Source organism: Malus sylvestris, chromosome 5 (assembly GCF_916048215.2).
Source record: "Malus sylvestris chromosome 5, drMalSylv7.2, whole genome shotgun sequence".
NCBI classification, from domain to species: domain Eukaryota; kingdom Viridiplantae; phylum Streptophyta; class Magnoliopsida; order Rosales; family Rosaceae; genus Malus; species Malus sylvestris.
In genome coordinates this window covers 33,641,036-33,667,524 of record NC_062264.1, presented here as the reverse complement: position 1 = coordinate 33,667,524, position 26,489 = coordinate 33,641,036, and the positions used below count along the sequence as shown (strand labels likewise).

The window sequence follows — 26,489 nt, the reverse complement described above, 5'->3', positions numbered from 1 at the left end:
TCGTTGTGGCGTCATCAAACTGTTATTGTAGTTGTGTTGGTTCAAATCATAAAGTCGGGAGTATCGTTGGAATGTTGTTGGAGTGTTGTTGTGGCGTCATCAGATTGTTGTTAAATTGGTGGTTCAAAATCCTAAGAATTTTGGTTTTAAGTCCTTTTTTGTTAAATGGAGTTATTTGAAAATGGGTTTTTGGTTGTTTTTAAAACCATTGGAGTGTAATTGTGGCACCATTAGGGGTATTGTTGTCTAGTGGTGATTCAACATCGAAAGGGGAGGGGGGGGGGGTGTCGTTCGGTGTTGTTAGGGCATTGCTGTATTTAAACCTCGAGAAGGATTGGTCAAGTGCCTTTTTATTCTAATTCAACAACCCAAAACAGGTTGAATCTGTAAGAATCCTCATTGGACTCAACTAGTTGTGATAAAGATGAGTCAGGATGTTTTAATTATAAATCAGTATGAGTTTTGTATACATGTAAAACCATTCCCTATAATTGAGGAGTTACTCCATAGTGTTTCAAACTAAAGCACGTACTTAATCCCACTCATCCACGACTCATCCACGATTGGGACTGAAAGCAATAGGGTATGTAACCAACTCGCACGATAGATGGAAGTTGTGTAAACCTTGCTTTATATATTGGATTCCCTGCGCACAAAGAAAAACACTCTTCGCTTTTGGGACTATCACCATAAGAGTATACTGGTCTCCCAGTAGTAGAAGAATCCTCTTGAATCACTACCACGTCTACTGCAGGTTAGAAACTGAGATGTAATTGTCAAAATGGTGTTCTAGGATTTCCTGTTAGTCTAAAGTATATATCTTAATACATTCCAACAGAATCTTGAAAGACAAAACAACCACACGACCTAACAAGTTGGAATGACACTGATCATCAATAGCTTCTTGCCAGGCTGCCACCAAAATCTACTCAATTCCAAGCTTTTTCCTAAAAAGCATGACGAAATCGTAGACCTTTTCCTTCTCGGGGAGCGACTTTGACACGCTCTCCTTCTCCAAGCACCTCTTAGCCCAGACAATAAACTTTGGGTGCTCTGCCTCAACACTGAAGTTGCCAAGTTTTTCATACACAAAAAACCGACTATAGAATGGAATCAGCGCCACGTCCACGAATCCGAGGGTCTCCCCCCCCAAAGAAGGGCTTGCCTCCGAGCTCTCCTTCTAGCACGCCGAGGCAGCCGAGAAATCATTTTTTTGCTGCATCCTGTTCTTCTCCTTTGGTTGTCCACAGCTTCTTCCCAATATCATACATCTGCATTTCACATCCCTTAAATTTCAGGGAAATTAATATACATTGTTTTGAGCAAGTTCAGATCTGCTTATATCTTTTAAATATGCATCACAAACCTTAAACCTTAAACCCGAAACCGTAACATGAAACCTTAATCAACTATGTTTTAAAAGAGAACATAATATTAACCCTGAAAACATGAACGGAGATCCAGTTTCCATTTAGTTGTCCTTCTAATACGAATCCTAAATGGTAAAACCGTTACACCCTAAACACTTTTAATCTTAAAGTTCTAAAACAACATTCTCTTATTTACCAGCTCAAATATCCGTACCTAAAACCAATTAGCAACCAATGGCGGAACGACTTAGGGACAAGGGGGGTCAGCTGACCCTTTGAACTTCGGTGAATCTCAATTGATGACTTGGATGCTGCCCCTGTGAAGGTTGGAGTTGCCCTTCATATATGCTTTCCAACTGCTTGATAAATGCATTAGAGAGGTGATGCCCCTTTACAGTCTAGTCCTAATATTATTTACCTCTGACTTGTTTGTTGGTTGTGATTACAATTGTAGGAAGAAAAAAAAGAACCAAGTAAAAGACTATCCAAAAATGCAAAGTAAATGAAATGGTAATCTCAGAGAATGAACAAAGCATCATCATTCTTAGACTAACATATTAATGGGATGCAATGTTATCAATTAATTTGTTATTCCTTTGTTAAACATTCATGTGAGAGCAGCCTTGGAACATGTTAGTTACCCACGCAAATGAGACATTAACAGGTGTGCAGTATACCTTTACAAATGACTTCAAACCTACCAAGGCTCAATGAAATAGCAATATGCATGCTAGTTTTGTTATAAAAAAAAAATTGCGTGCCGCGCTTGCTATTCTTACTGACCTCTCTAATAATATTTCTTCGATCCGCCATTGTTAGCAACACGTGAGATTTTAAGCACTTATGCTAGACACTCTCAACATTTACACATAAAAAATATAACCAGATAATCTATTTCCCATGTTTTCAATTGTTTCAAACCAAACATATTCAAAACAAATTAAAATAGTACAAATAAGTAAATTAATGAGTAAAAATCACCTTCATGTGGACGTAGTCAGCCCAGAACCTGGCCTGGGCTCTGAGGTAAGAGTCAGAGGGCAAGAGTGGAGCCTTATCATTCCAAACCAATGTACTGAAGCGCAATGAGGGACTCAGAAACCGGTTTTCCATTGTGAATGAGAACCGGGTTCATCTGCAGCAACAGTGGGCTCTTGTTCCACAAGTCCTCATCTTTGTACTCATACTCGATGCCCTTCTCAGCCAGAGCAATCCTCAGTCTCATCCCAAATGGGCTTGGCCAGAAATCCAACAACACCACCTCATCCGCCATTGAAGGTTGATCAGATTTGAACAAAGTTTCTAAGGTTACAAAAAAGCAGACGAGCAGATTGTTTATTTATAGACAAAATCGAAGGGGAAGCAATCATCAAAGACTCCGGACATGAAAAGATTCTACTTCTCTTCCTATTTTTTGTACGTATATATTCCGGAATCTTCCAACTGGATGGCGATTATGTGACTGCCCTCGACATCAAATCCGGCATTTTTCCTTTTGTATTTAATAATATATAATATGTGTTCGTGTTTTTATGTGACTCAGTACTACGGTCTGGTGTATTCATCTTCACTTGGAAGTGACATGTTTTAGGTTTGAATCACATGGATGACAAATTCAATATCAAATTAAGTTGCCTATTGTGTGACTATCAATCTCTTAGTACAAAAAGTATCGATGTATTAAAAAAAAAAACGTATTTTTATTTGTTTGACAGCATATGAATCTATTCCTTTATAATAATTCTAAATTCTTGGTGGAAAAGATATCAATTTTCTTTTTTTTTTTGTCAAATCCTTTCCGAAGAAAGGAAGAAGTTTTATTATAAAAGTTAATTACAAGACAAATTCCCACAAACAAATATTAACAATACAAAAAGGGGTACCCGAACTATCTTACAAAAGCCCAACCCAAAGCCTACATTCTGATACAGAGCTCCGGAACATTCCAGTTTGCTTCCACTGCTGCAACAGTGCTTCCCGATCATCCAAAACCAATTACCCAAATCGACACCACATCTTCCACCAAGCAACACCGTAGAGATGAAACAAAGAGATATCTTATCTCCCAACCACGAATGATTCACCGGTCCCAGCCAAAAAATGAAAGAAGCCCATGGGAAATACCATGGATAACACTGCCAACAAAGGCAGACAGAAAGAAAGAGGTGGTGTTGTAAACACTTGAGCCGGCGTAACCGTAACTTGACACACCTTCTCGGAAGAGTGCAACAAAATGGGTTGAAACCTGATAGCAGACCGGAACGGAAGCGAAGAAAATGGACGCCCAAAAGGTATACCAGACTGGATAAAACGGGGAGGAAATATGGGGAGAGAGGAAGCAAAAGGAACGAAAGGAGAAAGGAGAAAGAAAACGGCCAGAGCAACCACCAACCCTCACCTGAGAGAGGGTCGGTGACAACGAAATCGACGAGTTGGAAGCTACACACACTAAAGGTGGGAAAGACTCTCAAGAAAAGAGAAAAGCTCTCACACTCGGAGAGAGTTTTTAAATGCCACTACGAAAAGATATCAATTTTAGGTAGACGAACATGACAGGGAAGTAGTCTTTGTGTCAGGACCCACCTAGATCTCATACTTTAATTCTTTTGAGTCATTTTGCCTAGAACTCAGCATTGTTTTTTATTTTTTTTTATTTGAATTTTAAGTGTAACGCTAGAAAAACTCTCTCTCTCTTTCTCTCTCTCTCTCTTTCTTTCTCTCTCTCTCTCTCTCTCTCTCTCTCTCTCTCTCTCTATATATATATATATATTACATTGGTGAAAACACACATTTAAATTATATTCACCAATCAATTCATAGGTCTCTAACCCAGTAAAAGTAAGTGAGAACAGTCACACCATAATAATAACGAAAGTGTGGACAATTAATAGCATGAGGAAGTCGAGTTCGGTAAGAAGCCTCGACAAGGAGTAGATATGACCTTGACTATAAGAATAAAGTTATCTAGCATTATGGGTTATTGTTAAACCCCACCCCCAAATTATTGTAAATTTCACAATTTCCCTAAAGATTTTTTGAAATTTACATTTTAGTCCCCTATCCTCACCCAATCAAAATCCTCATTTTCAGATTTTCTAAACTTCTCCACCTCTCTCTGCTTGTCACATGGCAAGTACTCACCCACTACCTCCTTCTCTCTCTTCTCCCCGAGCTCTTTCACTCACTTCCACTCTCTATCTCACTCTCGGATCTCTCTCATAATTCACCCTCCCTCTTCTCTCCGGTGAGACACACAAACACCCACACACCCCAAAACATCCTCAACGTCGACACCACCACCACCATCGTGGACTCCCTCTCCCTCTCCCTCTCCCTCATCTTTGTGAAGCACGGGACACCCATAGTCTACCCAAAAACTCCTTGACGAGCCCATGACCTTCGAACACAGATTCCGACCAACTCCGGCCACCATTCGTTGTGCCAAAGGTATGAATCTCTTCCTCTTCTCCTAAGCTTCAATTTGATAGGTAGATTGCATGCTAGAGTAGAGGATTGAGGCCGATTGGAGCTTGGGAAGCTCCAGCTTCCTTTTTCCGTCGAAACCAGGCTTTTAGGTCGGCTAGACCCAAAACCCCAAGCCTAGGTCCTTTAGCCCAGAGCCTTGGGCCTGGCCTTAAAGCCCAACCCTTTAACCCACCAAACCCAGGCCCATAGGGCCATGTAGATTTGGGCCTTTGGGTCGTTGCATCTGAGCCGAATTCCCTTGAAACCCTAACCCAAAAACCCCAAAGAACCGACCTTGGGACCGAGTGGAACTTGGGCCTCCTGCCCGTTAACCCCAAGACCCCAACCCTTCTGAAAACCTTGGACCCCAGGCCCTTAAGCTGAGCAACTTGGGCCTTCGACTTGTTGACCCTAGGCCCGTGAGGCCCAACCCTTTAAGCCTAAAAACCCTTCGGCTCAAGCTCAAAGGCCAGGTCCAAAACCAGAGAACCCAGGAACCCCAGGCTGCGCGTGAAGGTGCGTGGGCCTGCGCATGAAGGGGCACTGGTGCCGACGCGTGGAGCCACAGTCTAGTCGACGAATTTTTCGGCGACCCACGGCGGTGCATGAGTGCCGGAGCTGCCACCTTGCGGAGGCGTGTGATGGCGTGTGGGGGTACCTGAGGTCCCTCTTTATGTTTTTCGACATCTTGAATTCGTTTATGACTTCCATTTTTCGAAATTCAATCGTTTGAGTATAGTTTTATTAATTGTACCCTTTATGTGCTTAGGTGCAATTATTAGCAGCGATTTCGTCCTTCCTATTTCTTACGGCTCTTCGATGATGGAGTATCTGTGAGTGGACCCCTTCTAAAATGCATGTTTTAATAGTACAATGCATACATGAAATGACACGCCCCAACCCCGATATCCCTAAATATCAGGGTAGACACGTGCTGATCGACACCTGAGGGTGACGAAGCCATTTTAAACATGTATTTAAGTAAAAGATATGCAATTAAAACGTAAAATATCATGGCAAGAACGTGTTCAGAGCATACAACTACTAAGAATAATATGGAAGAATTACTAGGAAAATATACGAACAAATGAATGATACCTATACTGAGAAGACTCTAGAATACATATGTAGAAGTGTCCTGACGTCGGGATTATGTGCCTCGAATTTAAATCCTAAAGGGGACGCAAAACAAAAAAGGTGAGTGGACCAGAGTTTATAATAAGAATACTAATAATAGGAACATATTTTATTTTTGAACATAATAACCCCTTGTTTTGAAAACAAATATATAATTCTACATAGTAGGTTTTATGAAAAACCCTAGCATGTAGTGTAAAACATTTGTGAAACATCATAAATCATATTCATTCTACATAGTAGGTTTTATGAAAAACCCTAGCATGTAGTGTAAAACATTTGTGAAACATCGTAAATCATATTCATGTTGTACTCAACGAGGGGTATCATAGTCGCCCGAAGGCAGTACTTGTCTGTCACCCGAAGGTGAAGCTGAAGAATATGTTCATCACCCAAAGGTGAAGTTGTATAACATGTCCATCACCCGAAGGTGATGCTGTATAAAATAGCATACATCCACACCGACACTAGCAGTGGCTAGTGAAGCAGTCCGACATTGCTTTCAGTGGTGAAGCTGGAGGTATATAATATATCATATCTCACTCCTCCATCATTTGTGACCTATGGCCATAGACATAATGCCCGTGATGTGCGGATGTGCCGTATGATAACCCATTAGGTAAGTACCAAAATCTCGTTGCATAAATCATATATAAAACATATTCGTAAAACTAAGGGTTTCATATATGCAAAACCAATAATTCATCACCATTATTAAACATAAATTCGATAAATTATAAATATTCCGTAAAGCAATTAAATCATGAATTCTATATAAACCATAATTATAGAAAATCCCAAAAAACATAATATAAAGCATATTCAAAGCATGAAATATGAAATGCATGCTAGGTTAATAATTTATAAAAATATATAGTTAATAAGGGGTCCACTCACAAGTTTTCCATCGCCCGAAAGCCGCTCGAACTATTGAGAATGACGTCGTTTCCCATCAACGCGTCTAAACACAATTAAGGACCTTTTACTAAAACTTTACTTAAATGTTAGAATTTGGGAAAACGGATGGCGGATTCGGATTCGACACATCGAGGAACCTCAGGTTTTTCCTCCACGCGCCGCCACATGTGGTGGCCACCCACCCCGACTCGCCGGAGAATCAAACAACTCCAAAAATTCCAAAATTTTATAGAAATGAAGATCTCGATGAATGGAGCAACTTTCATACATGTGACTAAGGCCAATTTGGCCGGGAAAAGCCCCAATTTCACTAAAACACGTCGGAAACCCTATAAAGGGTGTTTCTTAATTCGTCCTCAAATTGACTCCGATGCTCTAACCAATGATTGGAAATTGTTCCTGGGTTCAAGGAAAGGCTAATGGTGGTAGTGGTCGCAGGGTTTACCTTCAGAAATGGCAGATTTCTACCGATCTCCCCCCACGGTGCCGCCGATGCCATCTCCACGAAAACAAGACCAAAAACCATTAGGCTTGGGATGGAAGTTGAAAAAGAAGTGTTGTGTACTCGTGTGCAGGTGGTGGCGACAGTCAATTTGCCAGGAAAATGCCAGAATTGGCATCTGGGTGTGTAGAAATCGGGTTGGGTCGACGGGGAGGAACCGGGTCAAGGGTGATCTGGTGCTCCTCCTCTTTCTCCTTTCCCTTCCTTTCTCTCCTCTCTAATTGGTCACTCACCCTCTCTCTTCTCCTGATTGGTCCTCACCCTCCCTCTTTTCTCTCATTTATTTTCTCTTCCATCCATCCGTTTCTCTTTTCTTTCAATCTGGGCCACACATGTGGCTTTCCAGATTTTTCTCCAAAAATCTAGAGCCTTTCAAAAAATATTTAAATGACTATTTTGTCCCTATTTTTACTCGCCCATAACTTCTTCGTTATAACTTCAAATCACGTTCCGTTTATGCCTTCGCATTCGTAGCGACGAGTACTATCCAAATACACCAAGAAAATGATTCTTACTTGACACAACAAAGTGGCAACAAAAGTCAACATATTTGCCTCGAAAGGCATTTTTGTATATTCACATTTTAAAATTATAAAAACTATAATTTTTAGGGGCGGGTCGTTACATGAAAAACATGGTTTAATGATTACGTTTTATGAGATATTATGCTTACTGCGAATATTTTGGAATATCATATTCTGTCGAACTGATGTTCTTTGTAGTAGATATGATGGATGACTATATACTATTTAGAACATGCTTTTACACACTTCTTTATAGTATAGATGACGCATGACTTTATACTATGAAGATGATTTTGAGATATATGTACCTATGTTTGGAAAGAGTATATTGACCTTTGGGTGATGATACTTATATTGACCTTTGGGTTAGGTCCTGCCTACGGGCGATGATACTTATATTGACCTTTGGGTTAGGTGCTGTAGGAGCCTATGGGCAATTGATACTTATATTGACCTTCAAGTTGGGTGCTGTAAGAGCCTACAGGCGATTAATACTTGTGAATGAAGTGTTATGAAGGAAAAGTTCTATATGCCTTCGGGTGATACTGATACCACTAGTTATCACACTATCTACGATATATGTTTTATGAAAGGTTTTATGGCATGCTAGGGTTTTCGGCAAATCTATCACCTATTATGCTATTAGTTTTCATAAAACTTTGGGAGTTAATATGTTGAATAACTGTTTTATTATATATATATATATATATATATCAACTTGGTCCACTCATGTTTGTTTTACGCCCCCTCAGGACATAGGAACGAGGAATACGATCTAACGTAACGTACGAGGCATTCCCATACCAGTGATACTGCGTCATTCCCTTTGCTTTGACTTCTATTGTAATAGCACCTCTCTATTTTATCTGTCGCTTGTACTCTGAATTAGATGTATTCTCTGAACATGTCAAACATTAGCATTATATTCATTGTTGGCAGTTGAATATTATTATGGTATTTTGTAAAACATATATTTGAGTATTACTTGCGTAGTCACGCACAAAATTTATACACATGTTTTACATGTTCTTAGCACATGCATTCATTAAATGGCTTTCGTCACCCTCGAGTGTCGTCCAGCACGTGGCCATCCCAATGTCCCTCGGACATCAGGATCGGGGCGTGTCAGTTACTATCATGCTTAACTGCTTTTATAGTAATAAGTCGTCGGACAATGTATTGGCCAATATAACTTATGAGTTACCATCACTAGCTTTAGTGGTTTTGTTAAGAGGTTAGATTCAATTATGACCTTAGAAGATTATATTGCAATTAGGCACATTAGACAAGTTTTGATATGTGGTTGAACTTTTTATCACACTATTTAAAAATCGCTCTTTTGATCAATTTTGCATGTGAAAAGCCCATACTGCCCTTCATTGATAAAAAAAAAACCAGCAACACCCAACAACACCGTCAAATCCATTCTTTGGTTGCTCCTCTTTGACTAATCAAATTTGGAGCGGCGAATAACATCTAGGACACCATGGAAGTAGGTAAGCTTCTTATTACTCCACCTCTCTGATCCATTCTTCTTCTTCTTCTCTCTCTGTCTCTCATCTTGCTTTAGCTCATTATTCGATTTTTGGATTTGAAATTTGGTTTTGGTGGTTGGGGAATGAAGAAGGTGAGGGTTCCTTCAATGAATTATTGCGGCTGAGGTTGTTCAAAATAAAATAAAAATGGGGGTGTATCATTTGGACGTCATTAGATTGTTGTTGTGATTGTGTTGGTTCAAAATCATAAAAGTAGGAGCAGCGTTGTGGTGTCATTAGATTGTTGTTATGGTTGTGCTGGGTTTAAAATCATAAAATGGGGAGTATCGTTGGAGTTTGTAGCTTCTCAGATTATTGTTGTTGCAGTGGTTGTTCTAAATCATGAGGCTTTTGGTTTAAATCAAATCGAAATGCAAGTCCTTTTTGGTTAAATGAGGTTCTTTGAAAATGAGTTTTTGGTCGTTTTTTTTTAAGGGAACTTTAACGAAAAGCTCCCGTTACTGTTCACTTTAACGAAAAACTACATTTTTACATTAAAAAGTCAATCTTGGTACTATTCACTTTACCCTTTATTTTGTCCTTATCGTTAAAACGTAAAGTTTTCAAACCTTTTTCATTAATTTTTCTTTTTTTTAAATTATTAGAGTGTAGTTGTGGCATCGTTGTGGTGTTGTCTAAGTGGTAGTTAAACATCAAAAACGAAGGAGGGGGGGTGTCGTTGGAAGTTGGGTGTCTATATTGTCGCACCCTTTTTTATTAATGAAGGGCACTATGAACTTTTCACAGGCAAAATTCATCAAAAGAGCAATTTTTAGGAAGTGTAATCAAAAGTGCAACCAAATATCACAACATGTCTATTGCGGCTAATTGCCCAAGATTATATCAAATTAATGCATAAACTTAAACTTATGTGCATGGGGATCTCATGAAGTAGGTTCATATAGGTACGGACAAGTCACTTGTTGACCGGATGTGCACTATATTGACAAAAATGATTTATGAATCAAATTACAGGAACATAAATGTATATGTAGAAGATATTACTAGTTGATTCTATACGGTTATGAAACAAGAATTGGCCAATAAATTTTGGTCTTTGTTACCTGATAAGAGAGATAGACTCATAATTAAACACAATTGGTGGCAACCAATAATCCATTGTTGGATATGAAGTGGTTACAAAATAAGAAATTTGATCAAGTAGATTTAGATCCCTTACATAACAAGTTGACAGGTGTGATAAGCCGACTACATAAGCAAAATAAACATACGACCTGAGGCACAATACAGTGCCTCTTACAGTACAAGGCTTGTCAAGTGCCCTTTTATTCTAGTTCAACAACCCAAAACAGGTTGAATCTTGAAAGACAGAACAACCACACGACCAAACAAGTTGGAATGACACTGATCATCAATAGCTTCTTGCAGGCTTCGACCAAAATCTACTCAATTCCAAACTTTTTCCTTAAAAACATTGCGTAATCGTAGACCTTTTCCTGCTCGGGAAGTGACTTGGACACGCTCTCCTTCTCCATGCACCTCTTAACCCAGGCAATAAATTCTGGGTGCTCTGCCTCAACACTAAAGTTGCCAAATTTCTCATACTCAAGAAACCAGCTATAGTATGAAATAAGCGTCACGTCCACGAATCCGAGGGTGTCCCCCCCAAAGAAAGGCTTGTCTCCAAGCTCTCTTTCTAACACGCCAATGAAGTCGAGAAATTCTTTTATTGCTGCATTTTGTTCTTCTCCTTTGGTTGCCCAAAGCTTCCTCCCAAACTCAAATATCTGCATTTCACATCCCCAAAAATTCAGGGAAATTAATATACATTGTTTTGAGCAAGTTCAGATCTTCTGCTGATATCTTTCAAATATACATCACAAACCTTAAACCTTAAACCCGAAACTGTAACATGAAACCTTAATCAACCATGTTTTAAAAGCGAGCGTAATATTAACCTTGAAAACATAAACAGAGATCTAGTTTCCATTTAGTTTTCCTTCTAATACAAATCCTAAATGGTAAAACCGTTACACCCTAAACACTTTTAATCTTAAAATTCTGAAACAACATTGTTTAATTACCAGCTCAAATATCCGTAAGCATTTAACCTAAAACCAATTAGCAAAGTGTGTGGTTTTAAGCACTTATGCCAGATACTCTCAACATTTAAACATAAAAAATTTAACCAGATGATCTATTTCCCATGTTTTCAATTGTTTCAAACCAAAAATATTCAAAACAAAACAAAAATACTGCAAATAAGTAAATTAATGAGTAAAAATCACCTTCTTGTCGACGAAGTCAGCCCAGAACCTGGCCTGGGCTCTGAGGTAAGAGTCAGAGGGCAAGAGTGGAGCCTTATGATTCCAAACTTCGTCAATGTACTGAAGCGCAATGAGGGACTCGGAGACCGGTTTTCCATTGTGAATGAGAACCGGGATCTTCTTGTGAACTGGGTTCATCTGCAGCAACAGTGGGCTCTTGTTCCAAATATCCTCTTCTTTGTACTCATACACAACGCCCTTCTCAGCCAGAGCAATCCTCAGTCTTATCCCAAATGGGCTTGACCAGAAACCCAACAACACCACCTCATCCGCCATTGAAGGCTGATCAGATTTGAACAAAGTTTCTAAGGTTACAAAAAGCGGTGACTGAGTGTGAGCAGTGGGTGAAGAAGCAGACTAGCAGATTGAGTATTTATAGACAGAAAATGCAGAGGAGAAGCAGTCGTCAAAGACTCCGGACATGGAGATATTTCTTGTACATATTGATTCGAGAATCTTCCAATTGGACGGCGATTATGTCACTGCTCTCGACATCAAGTTGACAAATCCGGCATTTCCTTTTATATTTCTTTGTTAATGAAGTTGATTTGTAATAATATATAATCCGTGTTTTTATTAGTCGGACTATAGCATATGAATATATTTCTTTATAATAATTCTAATTTCTTGGTGGAAAAGATATCAATTTTAGGTCTACGAACTTGTACAAGGAGGTAGTCTTTGTGTCAGGACCCACCTCGAGTTGATACTTTGAGTCATTTTAGCAGCCACATTTGATACTTTAACCTTAGAAGATTATATTGCAACTAGCCACATTTGACATGTGGTTGGACTTTTGTATTTAATAATATATAATACGCGTTCGTGTTTTTATGCTACTCACTACTACAGTTTGATGATATTCCTTTTTACTTGGAAGTGGCAGTTCTTAGGCTCGAATTCGTGGATGGCAAATTTAATATCAAATTAAGTTGTCTATTGTGTGTGACTATCGATCTCTTAGTGTAAAAATATCGATGTATTAAAAAGAAAAACATATTTTTATTTGTCTGACGATAGCATATGAATCCATTCCTTTATAATAATTCTAAATTCTTGGTGGAAAAGATATCACTTTTTTTTTGTTTGGTCAAATCCTTTCTGAAGAAAGGAAGAAGTTTTATTATAAAAGTTAATTACGAGACAAATGCCCACAAATAAATATTAACAATACAAACAAGGGCCACCCGAACTATCTTACAAAAGCCCAACCCAAAGCCCACATTCTGATACAGAGCTCCAGAACATTCCAGTTTGCTTCCACTGTTGCAACAGTGCTTATCGATCATCCAAAACCAATTACCCAAATCGACGCCACATCTCCCACCAAGTAGCACCATAGATATGAAACGAAGAGATATCTTGTCTCCCAGCCACGAACGCTACACCGGTCCCAACCAGAAAATGAAAGAAGTCCATGGGAATACTATGCACAACATTGCCAACAAAGGCAGACAAAGAGAATGTGGTGTTGGAAACACCTGAGCTGGTGTAATCGTAACTTGGCACACCTTCTCGGAAGAGCGCAACAAAACACGTTGAAAGCTGATAGCAGACAGAAACGGAAAGGGTCTAAGAAGATGAACGCCCAAAAGGTATACCAGATTGGATAAAACAGGAAGGAAAGATGGGGAGAGAGGAAGCAAAAGGAACGAAAGGAGGAAGGAGAAAGAAAGCAACCAAAGCAATCACTGACCCTCACCTCGATGAGGGTTGGCGGCAACGAAATCGACAGGTTGGAAGCTACACACACTAAAGATGGGAAACTCTCAAGAAGAGAAAAGCTCTCACTCTGAGAGAATTTTTAAACGCCACTACAAAAAGATTTCAAATTTAGGTAGATGAACATGACAGGGAAGTAGTCTTTGTGTCAGGACCCACCTCAGTCTCATACTTAAATTCTTTTGCGTCATTTTACCTAGAACTCAACATTATTGTTGTTGTTGTTTTATTTTATTTTTTTATAGTGTAACGTTAGGAAAATTATATATATATATATATATATATATATCTCAGTGTTTTAAAAAATCGACCTAGGCGGCACCTAGGCGTTGTGAGATGGTTAACCACTGGGATTTAACCAAAATCGAAAGAAAAATCGGGAAAAGAATTAGGTGGTCGTTGGTCGGCCTAGGCAGGTACTTGGGCGGCCTAGACGGGCGCTGGGCAGCTAGTCGGTACCTGAAACTCTCCTGCTTTGTCGCAACTCACTGTCTCTGCACAACAACATCGCCGGCGTCCAAACACATGGGTGACTAATTGAATAAATCGAAGAGCCTTTCAACAGACCGGAGAACCTGATCCAAAAATAAGAGATTGGAAGAAGAGATTTGACATTTGTAAGGAGGAGGTCGAGTCTGTGTTGCTTCATCTTCTTACCGCTAACTGTGAAGAGTCCGAAGTCTGAAGTCTTTTCCTTTCTTCCTGTTAATCAGTTTTCTAACTTTTCTTTACTTTAGTTTAAACTAGAAAATAGGCACGCGCGTTGCGACGGGACCTAAGTAAATTCAACACAATCATGAATGAACAGAAGGACAAAAAAAGTAACCAATAAGCATTTCGATAGTGTTTTAGATAAAAATTTGAAGCGATACGTGATAAAGAAAATACAAAACATAATTTTTTATGATATTCTTGTGGGTTCAATGTAAACATCCATGAATTAAACTTAATTTTTTATGAGTTAATGATACTTGCGGGTTGAATGTAAATATCCATGAATTTTTCTGAACATGTAAGCTACATTCATGCATTGTTAAAAAGCCACTCATTTTCTTAAATATGGAAGTTGTGATTTGTCTAAACATATTTCTGGTTCATTGAGAGAGCGCAGTTATCAACAACACATATTAAAGCACTTCAGGAAGGAGAAAGTTCACTACCAGAGCCTTGATTCAAGTGCAATTGCTCCGAACCCCAAGATCAAAGGCAGCAGCAAGAGTAGATCACGATGTTGCAATGATAGTCCGATCTAAACTGCAAAAATGAGATTCAGAGTAAGAATTCAAATCGCAAACAAACGGACACAAGAAAAGTACCTCAATCTGTAACAATGCAATGAACTCAATCTGTGACAGTGCAACAAACTTAATCTACGACAAAATTACATTTCACGAAAGAAAAGCAACTAATAACGGGAAGGTATCATTTGTCATCATGACCTTTTCTGCATTCAACTCTTCCATCTGAGACCATAGATTATCTAAAAAAAGTAATTGAGACCTTCCAACAAACACAAAAACGTGCTAAAACCAAAAATTTGTACCACTCATCCCCACCCATAAAATGTATTGAGGCCGTGACATGAACTTAATCCGTCGCAGAACGGTGATACTAAGACTCCCTCTAACTATCCAAATTTCTGAAAATCACAAACACAGCCATCAGCACTAAGTTACATGACAACAAGGAAAATAATAGGTTACAAACAGTGTTGAAAAACCATTAACACTAATCACACAGTGCTGGAACAGAGATCATAACAAAGCTACACCACTCAAATGACAAAATAACCAGACACCCATCCCTTTTCTAAAGTGACCTCAGTGATTCCTTCTCTGATAAAAAAAAATTATCGCCTCTGCTCAATTTAAAACCACATGTAGAAACCTCTGCTCTAATCTGCGCATCACACACAACATACACATTTTAAAACAAACAATAACAATCACAAAAGAACCAACAGAGTGATGGCATAAAAATCTCAAGCATGTGGCATCATATGTCGATGAACAAAAATCAGATGCATCATGTATTCTAGAGGAATAGATAACTGAGAATTCCATTCACAGGGTCACCACCACAACAACAAACAATAGAAACATGAACAAAAACATGCAAAACACATACAGTCTGGTTTTTGCAGAGAGGTTGTAACACTGAAAAACCAGTAGAGCAGGAGGAAAAAGAGAAATGGAGAGCAAGGTGGTAGCCAAAAGAGAAAACCAGAGTTATCAAATAGCAATTAGCACAACATATCTTCTTAGCTCTCCTAATTTAATAATTTAAAAGCATATGTTGTACTCCAACCAAAAGGTGGAGAACTGAACCACAACTGAACAGTGAACAAACCAGAAGGAAAAAAAATAGCCTCTTCAATTAGGATCAAACCATAAGCAGCCAAAGAAGAAAAAATTGGTTCGAAACTGAGACTTATCTTTTCAACCGAATGAAACTGCCAGCTGGGGAGAACACCTCATCAATTGTTGTGGAAATGACCTTCATGAATTCTTGTGGAAATGACTTCCAGCTGGAACAAAATTCCTGAAAGCAACCCTATCCTCGCCCTCCCTCCCTCCCTGCCTAGCCGTCTCTCTATGCACCCGTTTCCGACAAAAACACAATCAAGCTTTCAGGCACCCCTACCCCTTGATTTGCTCATCCCACCCCTCCCTCTCTCCTCCTAGCTTTCTTCCCACCCCTCGTTTCCAAACCACACGACTCTTCCCTCTCTCCTCTTCTCTCTGCCATCCCTGCAGGTCAGCCCTGCTCTTTGTTGGTGACCCAAGTAAATTGATAGCAACCAAAAATATATAATAAAAAACTAACCACAATATATAATAAAAAACTAACCACAAAGCAATTTCATAAATTTATATATATAAAGGATCACATCAAAATGGTAAATTCGTCCGCCACAAACAATTCATTGAAACCAAACAAACTCCAGAAGCCCAAACACACAAAGGCCATTCTTACAAACCAATGGGATGGATGTAAATAACAATTGCAGCAACATTGCTTTTTCCAGTGCCAAATTCAATTAAGTAATACTCCTAAAAATATATATGATTGGCATCTTACATCATAAATACTAATTCTATTTACATCCTTGGTTTCATGAAAGGGAGTTGTTAGTGATACTGTAAAAAAGTTATTGCATTGTCAGCTGAATACGTATGTAAAACAAAGCAAAGTGAAAAGACACGGTTTAATAGTCCAATGAATTACAAAAATTAGAAATGTGAGTTTTCACAAACAATTACTAAATTAATTTGAAAATTAAAATGGATGCATCCACAAACTGACCATCCTAAATCTCCTGCTTAATTCTGTGAGCCACATTGTTTGATATCTGTAGTCTATTGTCATTCAGCTTCACACATGCTTGAGCAGGGAACTCCATGAAAGCTACAATGTCCATAAAATGTAATTATTACTAATTATAAGCAATGTAATCAAACATACATAAAATGGTACGATCTTGTTTTATTCCTTTCCACAAAGCTCTCAAGTTCGACTCTTATGAAATGCTGAGTTCAATACAAATTATTAATGAAAGAAACACTCCAGCATCTTTTGAGTTGAAGTACTACTACTTAAACATGTTAACACACCCATAAGCTAACTAATTCTAATTAGTCTTTGATGCATTTTCTATGTACTTATATGAAGAAGAACCAACAGAGTGAGTAAAAACAAATTCTTAGTAAAAGAATTAGCCAATTCTAATTAACAACTACTAATCAAACTGCAAAAGCAACATATGAGTTTTTCTGGCTTCAAAGTTCAAACATAGAACCAACACAGTCAAAGGTCTTCATATGCATTATGAGAAAAAACTCATTACGGTATCAGAAATCATAACTTAAAGCTAAACCAAAAAAAGTAAGAGACACACAATTGATGTTCTTTGTGTCCATCTAAGAGATGGGCAAGTAAATTTTGTGAAAAAACACTTGCTGGTTTGTCCAACCTGAGAAGATATTAAGTTCTCATTAAAGATTCATTGCTTGAGTGGTTTATTTATTTAAGTGATTTCTATTTTGTTGAGAAAAAGTTACCGCCATAAAAAAATTTAAAAAAAAATACATAACAGCGCTATCAAAACATTTTTTATGTCCTATACAGTCTGGTAGAAGGTGCCCGAATCAAAACAAAATGCATATCTGCAGACTTGCTTGCTCTAAGGACACAATGATTTCCAACTTTAGTAGAATCACATCTAACTCTATCAATTACTTCTAAAATAGTAAAAAACCATGAAATTGTGCAGTCACTAAAGACCAAAATACTGAATAATAGTGTGTATTCAGTAAACATACTTGGTGATCGGTGACTCTAGCACTTCCAGTGCAGATTCCTCCTTCTGTGGCTAATGCGTGTCCTATTGCAGCAGTAATAATATCTATTTTTTTTACCTGCAAAATCACACCACCAGAAATCACAAACAGGTAATGGATCAATAGTTATGAGAGATACGAAAAAAGACGGGTTTCCAAAAATACCGGAATCCTATAGTATTCAGTTAGACCTCTTCCAGATTTTCCAAGCCACCAAATGAGTTACTCTCATCCAATAACACATGAAACTTATATTTCTCCTTCAATTCAACTATCTTGTCTAAGCGGGCTATTTGGCCAGAATTCTACAAATTTTATTAAAAGGAGACAAAATTCAAATAAAATCAACCTACATCTAATTGCATTCAGCTATTGAAGTTCTCAGCAAAACTGAAGACAATTTGTCAACATGAAAATGACAGCGTTGAATGCTTAAAAGACAGTTTGTTTTTCTATTTGCCAGTGATTCACGTAGAGATGGAAGCTCCCTCAAAATGTAACATGACACCAAGACTTTAAGAAAGACCTTAAAAAATTGTGTCCACTGAAGTATAAGCAACCTATTTTATGAAAGTGGATGATGCTGGATTGAAACATAAAACAGCTCACAACATATAAAAATTGAATAAATAAAATTTGATATACGGGAAAGCAACATACAGGAAAATAACAAAAAATACTAACAAAAAAAAGGGAAAACAATATATAGGAAAATACATTATCTTCATAAGTAAGAAGCAGATTGGAACAATGGAATTAGCAAAAAGCAAAAAAACCCCAGCTCAAAACCCAATTTTTTTCAAAATCTCAACCTAGATATGAACATTTCAGCAAAACCTAAACCCTAGATAGGCACAAATACTCAACTCTTCATAGAAAATTTACAAAAAGTTTAAAGAATGACAACCCCAGCAAAAACAAAAAAAAAATCCAAACATGTCCAAAATTAGCAAGAGAAACATAAACCCAAAAGCAAATCAGCCTCTCACACTAAGCAAACACAGTAGCAGCCATGCACGCCCACGGCCCTTTCATCTCAGGAGGCCATGACTGACGACGGAAATCACGGAATAACCAAAAATACCAAAGAAAGATCAGATTCCAAAAAAACCCAAATCGAAATGAACCCTAGAAATTGAAATTCAGAATTGAAAATTCAAATTGGGGGAGCTCTGATATTTTACCTAAATAGCAACTTAGGAGTTGCCGCTGCACCACTAATTCACAACTAAGCCGTAGCCATATCCATTCCTCAACAATCTTTGAATTTTAATTAAAACACAAAAAATATTAGAAAATGGTTAAAGATAAGTTATATAACCGCAGGCAAATCCATTCCTCAGCAATCTTTCAATTTTAATTAAAAAAAAATTGTTAATGATAGGTTACACACCTGACCCAGAAAGCGTTTGCAAACTCCCAAAACAAAACCCTAAAATTAGAAGATAAACGTTTCCTGCAACCAAAAATGAAATAAAAAAAAAGATCCACACACAAATCAGCAAAAATAAAGAAAGCATTTAGCAAGAATCGAATTTTACAACAATCAATTAATAAAATCTCTCCAGATGAAATGTTCTATTTGTCCTAATAATATTAGGATATATATATATATATATATGTAGCAATAAGATTACACAATACAACAGTTTTGTGCAGATCCAAATACATGTAGGTGTTTCTTTCATTCATCTTTTCAAACTTTTCGTTAATGACAATTTTCATTAATTGTTTGAGCTCTACTGTACCGTTCTTTGATCGTTATCGTTATATCAATTGCTTTCTGGTGTTCATGTAAGTAAACTCCTATGATATCCGACGCCAAAAATCGAAATTGTAATGTTATTGCTCCGGAAGGATGAAAAGCAAACAAATCACCAGCATATGATATAAATTGCAAATCTAGAATACAAACTATAGAAACAAAGCCGAAATGTTCAGTGTCTCCACCAAAAATTGATAGACTACACATAAATTACACCAAGACACACACAGAGATGCATAGAATTCTACAATTTTGCCCCAAATTAGAGCAAAAGGAAGAGAAACAGGGGAAAACTCACATACCTCCCACTACGAATGAGTTAACCGTATGATTCCAGACCGAAATCTTGATCTCATCAGGGCTCAAAATCTGAAACTTTGGGCAACTGCCGAGAGCAACCGCATGTTGATGCAGAACCGAAGGAACTTTTGGGGAAATAGAAAGTGAGGTCTTGAGGAAGAGGGAATCGGGAGTGAGAGAGAACAAGTAGGAGAGGAAGAGGATGAGGGAGAAGAGGAGGGGTCAGGTAGAGGAGAGGGGAGGCGGAATCGAAGATCAGTAAATCCAAAACCTGCATTATCATCAGGAAAAAAAATCACTAAAAAGAAAAAGGCAGAAAAATGCAGGGCATTCTTCCCGAAGGCAACAGATCTAACATTCTTGGAAAGAAAATTCGATCACGAATTGAAAAAAAAAAAGTGAGAGAGAGAGAGACGAACCTTCATACGGAGGCTAGCAATCCGGAGCTCGAGAAATCCGTGGAAGCAAATGGAAGAGCCCTGATTTTCCATATTTCTTCCGTTTTGGGATGAGAGAAACGGAAGAGATGGAGTTGTGGCTGCGAGGGTTTGAGGAGGACAGAAACAGGAAGAGTGAGAGATGGTTTAGGGGAGCGCACGCTTGTAACCCAGCAATCGGTGCGAAACCAAACGAACAAAATTACCCTAGCGTTTGAGAATTACACTCCCAACCCAGCTCCATTCGGCTGCTATTGTCGTAAATAGCATGAAATCGAGGGGCTCCATGCTAAACCACACAGATAAAATCACCCTCTGAAATTTTGAGAATTACCCTCCCAACCCAGCCTAATTTGGCTGGCTTTTTTGTAAGTAGAGTGAAATCGAGTGGCAGTTTCTTGACTGTAGCCATGAACAGGCCAATTGCCCACCAACTTTAGAATAGACGAGAAAATATGTCCGCGCGTTGATGCGGGAACTTGTTGTTTCAGGTGTAATCGGATGAATAAAACACATTTCAGTTGAATAAATTCAACACAATTATGAACAAATTGTTTTTTTTATATACATTCAAGTGAGCTGATATATAAACACATTGTACAATGAGTGGGAAGAAACTGAACGTCTTTGATTAGAAAGAGATGGTTTCCAAAAAAGTTATGTTTCCTTAAGAAACAGAAGAAACATTAGTTCACACAAAATTTCAGTTACCAGATCCAAAAAAAAAAAACAAAACAAAAATGTGACTCTCTATATGGCTTTCTTACTACACAACAGTATCCCTTAGTTAAAGCATGCCACACATCATCACATTGCTATTATATGAAGTATATTCCTCCGTGGCAAGTAATATACTCTCCTTAGCATGACATCTCAATCCCCTATATCTCCCCAGAATCATACAACAACTCATAAATACGGTGCCCCTTTAAAATCCAAGCATACATTAAAAATTCAACAATACAGTTACAAAATCTCTATAAATGAACATACCTCAAAAAGTCAACGCCCCAAGTGACACACTGCACACATTGCATGCACTCACATACACTGCATACACTGCATACACATACGCTCACACACGTTGAAGAATGAACGCATTATATTCAGTTAGCACCATTCAACTTTAAAAGCAGTGAGACCTTCCAAAGGCACAGCCTAACTAGCCTTGGTTCAAATAACCAAATTGAGAACAGTTGAATTTTAGAAAAGTTGTACAAAGGGGAAAAGAAAAAGAAAAAACAATCATATAACCACAACTGAAAAACAAAATCAAAATGAAAAGAATAAAATATCAGCAGAGCTTGAACACTAACAACCTTTGAAAACATGTGTTGATTACGTATAATATATATGCGCATAAATTAAGAAAATGACTTGAGTGCCCTAGCAGTAGTCTTTACGTTGAACCAAATCACTATTAGGTTAATTGTACTGATTCAAGCATCTTCTTTTATGTGCTAAATCTCTACTAAATTGCCCTACGAAAATGACATAAAACTAATTACATTCCCAATATATCTAAGATATACAACTTTTAAAAGTGTGACAATATATGCAACACCAGGATGTTGCAAAACTCACTGCCCCAATTTAAGATTAAGTTTTTATCCAATGTATGTATAAGCTTAGATACATCTGAGAATTTGCTTTTCAACAGTTGTTACTCTCATCGTCCAGGATGTTGCAAAACTCATTGCCCTAATTTAAGATTCGGTTTTTATCCAATGTATGTATAAGCTTAGATACATCTGAGAATTTTCTTTTCAACAGTTGTTACTCTCATCGTCTTTTGAGAGAGATAGATACAAAGGTTAAGATTACAATGGGGGAAGAGTTAAGAATCCCTCTAAAATACTAAAGAAAAACATACCTACAACGGAGTAAACAACTGTTTGTCTCCATAGCAGTTTCTCAGAGCATTTATGCTGTCAGAAAAATAGTGCTCCACTCCAGAAGGATGGACAAATTTACCAGATAGAGACTGACCCAAAGAAAACATAATTAAAAGTTAGCATGTGACGAACAATTAAGGTGATGCAAAAGGGTAACGCGTGATGTGAAATTATTATACCAAAATATCCAAGGTCTATTAATCTAATCACCTAATAAACAGAACAGAAATTAAGCACAACAATATCAAAATTAACAGGAAGGAATAATATGAAACATTCTGCATAGAACATTCGTGAGAATGAATCACACAACAATCAAGGATGGACAAATCACAAAAGTGACAATTAAAGGGCACCTAACGGACACACCCATCTCTCTCTCTGCAAACGCAGAAATCCCTCGGGTTCCAAGAAGCAAATGGAAAACGAAATGCCCCTTTACCCTCACAGAAAATCCTCACATCTCTCTCTCCCCCTTGTCTCATATCTTTGTCTGCAAATTGCAGAAAAGAAACCCTAAACAAATCCCTGAAATCCCTCACCTAAATCCTCTCACATTTCTTTCGGACACCCCCTATCTCTTTTTCTGCGCAAAACCTAAACCAGATCTCCTAAATCCTCTCTCAGACACCCGACATACAGCCAATAAGCCAAGATATTAAAGTAATCTCTACATAATACTTTGGAACAAATTAAGCAGAGAAATCAATTTATAATCCCTAAATACTGGAAAGAAAGAATCTTTGAAATGGAAGCTTCAAGGTGGCATATAGAGATTTTTATTATAAGAAAAATGTAACCCTAATCCCATATTAAGCAGAGAAATCACTTCATAATCCCTAAATACTGGAAAGAAGGAATTTTTGAAAAGGAAGCTTACCACTGCAATCATAAGGCGTGAGCAGAGACGGCTTCGGAGGCTGCAAACAAAGGCCCAAAGAACGAAAAACCAGGGTCTCCTGAAACTGAAAACATAACTAAATTAAACCACCACAAGTAAAATCGCATGCTACAAACTGGCATGGTTATGGTTCATCTGCTGCCATAATGACTTGGTTCATTTACTGCCACAATCGCAATACCAGTGTGACGACCCGTCCCTAATTTTTTTATGTAATTTCTCCCCGAATATGTAATTTGACGATTATGCCCTTAAAGGCAAATGACGTGGACGTGTTTATTTCTTCCTTGGTTATTATCTCGCTATCACATTTAAATTATACACGTTATTATGAGGGTACGAGTATTTTATCCTTGTAAAATATACTATTTCTAATAGTCTTAGATTTCCTTTTACTATAGGAAATCCAAAACCCTATCCCTAGTATCCTTTTTATCCTACTCGTGCACCCCTCCTTCATTATTCACTCTCACCCATCCCATCTCTTCTTTATTTTCTGACCACCCTATCAAAAAAGCAAGCATCCCATCTCTCTCTCTTCTCCCTCTCCCTCGCCGAGTTCTTCTTCTTCTTCCTCTCTGCAACAACCACAAAACACACCAAAACACTCAAACATGACAAACCAACTACACCATTGTGATCATCTCAGTCCCACGATCACAACCATGTCCTTGAAATCTGGTGTGGACGAGTTTTAACTCACCAACTCGGAAGGTCGACTTGGCGAGTTCGACATATCTTTTTTCAAGCCATTTATGGCTTAGGTAGGCTTTCAGAAACCTTTATAACCTTCATTTCACTTCTCTGGGTTGTTATTGATCCTTTGTTTGTGTTTTGGATGTGTGGTTTTATCCAGAAACTTGAGGAGAAGGAGAACCTGCACGTTTTCATTCAAAAACTGTGGCCATTGGGTCACTTTCAAACCATTTTTCTAGTCAACCTCGACCACAACTAGACTTCTTCTAGGTACAAACTTGTTCTCTACATTCCTAATTTCATAATGGCTTTTGAATCACTGAATTTGGTTAAGTATCGAGTTAGAAATCAACTCTAGAAGTTGGGAAGAAAATTTAAGTTTCTGGAAAAAATTGTAACCGTGGTTGTTTAGCCACTTTCAGGCCAAATTTCTGATTAACTCAGACCATATTAGAACTTTCTGTAAATTGGGATCGGTAGATCACATTCCTAACTTTAATTTGGCTTTTGTAGAAGTGAATTTGGTTGAGAATCGAGCTCGTTAGGAGCTCTGGAAGTTGGGCTAAAAATATGCAAAAACTGCAGATTTTCGCGAGGAAGGCGAGTACAGTGCACTCGTGGGGAGTGTGGGTTTTTTGGCAGCCACTTTGGGTGGCGCGTGGGGGCGCGTCCGGCCTCCGGCCGGTGTGTGGTTGACACGTGTGTGTTCGTGTCGTCGAGTAGATCGATTTCATATATTTACACCCTAGGTTTGAGCAAACTATGGGGGTTTTATTTAGGTTTCCGTTATGTGCTTTAATTAATGTTATTGTAGTTATTTCACATAGAGGGGAAACTTATCCCGAGGATTTACGAGGTCAAGCTAGGCTCGGGGGCTACGACCCAGCGACGTACTTGTGAGTGGGCAGTTGTTTTATACCTATATATATTTATAGTTTCCATAAATGCGTATTTACTTCACTTTTACGCCTATATTGCCTAGTATCATTATTGTGATATAAATTGTGATAAATACTGCTATATGGTTATGATATTACTGTCATGGCATTCATACATATTTGTACATGCTCATCTTGCTGCACCCGGTGTTAGTACTCGCCCCAGGGCCAGGGCCAGTCCTTCACGTGTATGTTCACATCCGCACCGTTCGCTCACCTTGGATCTAAGTTTAGGTTTCAGTCCTGTCGGGTAGATTGCACTAGGCAATCCGACTTGTATGTGATGTGCTTCTGCACCAATCTTCACGTAATCGTAGTACTAGAGCATATTGATTACATACAGTCCTGTTCGTGTCAAAAATTATCTGTTCGAACTTGTGTGTCAGCTTAGATGGATGAGCACTTTGTTATATTGATTATCACATGATTATTACTGTGGCATATGATACATCATGACTTGCATATTTCTGGTTATATTGCTGTTATATTGGATTTCATACTTACGTAGTATGTTTTGAGGAAACTATACTTGTTTTACGGCGAGGGGTTAGTATGTTCAAAGATAAAGGTTTTCTTATAAGCATTGTTTTGCTGACCCACTCAACTTTGTTTTTCGCCCCTCCAGGACCTAGATAGCTGTACTCTTTGTGGCACTCGAGGAATCCCAGCAGTTCTGACATTTCCTTCTGTTTTAGACGTACAAACTTATCACTATTATGTAATAAGTGTACTTTGGTTGCTTTGATTACTCTTCTGTAGTCTCACAGTCTATTACACTGTGAATAACTGTAGTGGGTTCAACCCACGAATTGCGCACTCTTTCACTGTTTAGTTCTATTTAGTTTTAATTTTATTCACTTTTTGCATCATTTACTCTTATGGTTACGTCACCTCACGGTGATGGCCAGCATGCTTCGACCTTTCCAGGTCGGGGTGTGTCAACCAGTTTCTATTGGTAGAATTATAGTAACAGTATATAGAAACAAAGAAATTATCTTTGCATCTTGCATATCAACAATCATAAAATGCATCAACCAATAAACTAAAAAATAAAAAAGACAAAGACAAAAAAACGTATGTTTTCCATTCAATAGAAAAAGTCTGCATAAAGATAAATTGGAATGATAAACATTCAAAATTTCACTTTTCACTTCACATAATTTGTTTGAAATCATTAATTACCATTAGATCAACTTCATAATGAAAAAAGATTACACTAAAATTTTAGAAATTGTTGCTTACCTATCTTCAGAAGCATCTTTATGATTTCTAAACATTTTTCTAAAAAAAAGTGGAAAGATGAATACAAACCTCCTCGGATGGACACACTAATAGGATCATCCAGACGACCATCAAATACTTCCAAAGATAATGACAGAAGTGGTGTCTCCATTACATGCTTCTCCGAGAGCCCCCTGTGAGAAAAAAAGAAAAGTAAAAATCAAAACTTGCCCCTGCCAAATATGAAAACCCCTACAAACCACACAATCAGAAAAATTAAATACTTTTTTTCTAAAATTAGGAGAGGAAAATAGAATGAGAATGGAAAATCCTAAAAAATAAGAAAGAAAAAAAGCCAAAATTATAGATCTAGAGAAAAAAATTACCCAAAGTTCCACTCAACACAAACATAAGGGCCAATGCGAAGGTGAGCATAAAGCCATGCCTTCTGCATGGTCTTGAGAAAGCTCACCAGATTATACCTCCCTTTAAAATTGTACTAAAACCTAGCATAAACCCAGAAGGTGAAATTAAC

The 26,489-nt window shown here is 38.0% G+C and overlaps 2 protein-coding genes, 1 long non-coding RNA gene and 1 pseudogene across 12 annotated transcripts in view; all 4 read right to left on the bottom strand.

Annotated features, from left to right (window-relative positions):
* Positions 1–473: 473 nt before the first annotated feature.
* Positions 474–2,681, bottom strand: LOC126623149 (probable glutathione S-transferase; annotated as a pseudogene).
* A 7,904-nt stretch (positions 2,682–10,585) lies between these two features.
* Positions 10,586–26,489, bottom strand: part of LOC126623146 (probable glutathione S-transferase) — a 65,459-nt gene continuing 49,555 nt past the window's right edge. For 4 of the 5 annotated variants that reach the window (XM_050291937.1, XM_050291931.1, XM_050291942.1 and 1 more), the window contains exon 3: positions 10,586–10,902. In XM_050291937.1, the coding sequence (XP_050147894.1) occupies positions 10,855–10,902 (48 nt within the window). In that variant the 3' untranslated portion in view covers positions 10,586–10,854. Of the gene's footprint in view, positions 11,200–11,700; positions 12,094–26,489 lie in introns of those variants that run through there. The other variant, XM_050291934.1, reaches the window with a different exon arrangement.
* On the bottom strand, positions 16,597–20,441 carry LOC126623152 (uncharacterized). 6 transcript variants are annotated; one of them, XR_007623644.1, is made up of 7 exons: positions 19,869–20,441; positions 19,195–19,257; positions 18,986–19,061; positions 18,768–18,851; positions 17,967–18,106; positions 17,784–17,879; positions 16,597–16,869 (listed from the first exon to the last, which is right to left on the bottom strand). XR_007623644.1 is itself a non-coding variant. In XM_050291948.1 (4 exons), the coding sequence occupies exons 1-4, from the start codon at positions 20,355–20,357 to the stop codon at positions 18,069–18,071; spliced, it is 321 nt and encodes a 106-aa protein (XP_050147905.1). In that variant the 5' UTR covers positions 20,358–20,441; the 3' UTR covers positions 17,886–18,068. The 6 variants fall into 6 exon arrangements, 2 of the variants coding, with proteins under 2 accessions (XP_050147905.1, XP_050147906.1); XR_007623645.1 differs by lacking the exon at positions 18,768–18,851; XR_007623646.1 differs by lacking the exons at positions 17,967–18,106; positions 18,768–18,851.
* Positions 22,006–23,195, bottom strand: LOC126623158 (uncharacterized). Its single transcript, XR_007623654.1, has 2 exons — positions 23,079–23,195; positions 22,006–22,287 (listed from the first exon to the last, which is right to left on the bottom strand). It is a non-coding gene; the product is annotated as an uncharacterized LOC126623158 (long non-coding RNA).

Excerpts from the sequence above, each read along its gene's own strand:
- LOC126623152 (XM_050291948.1), bottom strand. The coding sequence starts at position 20,357 with ATGGAAAATCAGGGCTCTTCCATTTGCTTCCACGGATTTCTCGAGCTC. Across the intron at positions 20,017-20,285 it reads TTGCTAGCCTCCGTATGAAG|ACCTCACTTTCTATTTCCCC; the intron begins GTTCGTCTCTCT and ends CTCTTCCTCAAG. Across the intron at positions 19,258-19,868 it reads TAACTCATTCGTAGTGGGAG|GAAACGTTTATCTTCTAATT; the intron begins GTATGTGAGTTT and ends TTTTGGTTGCAG.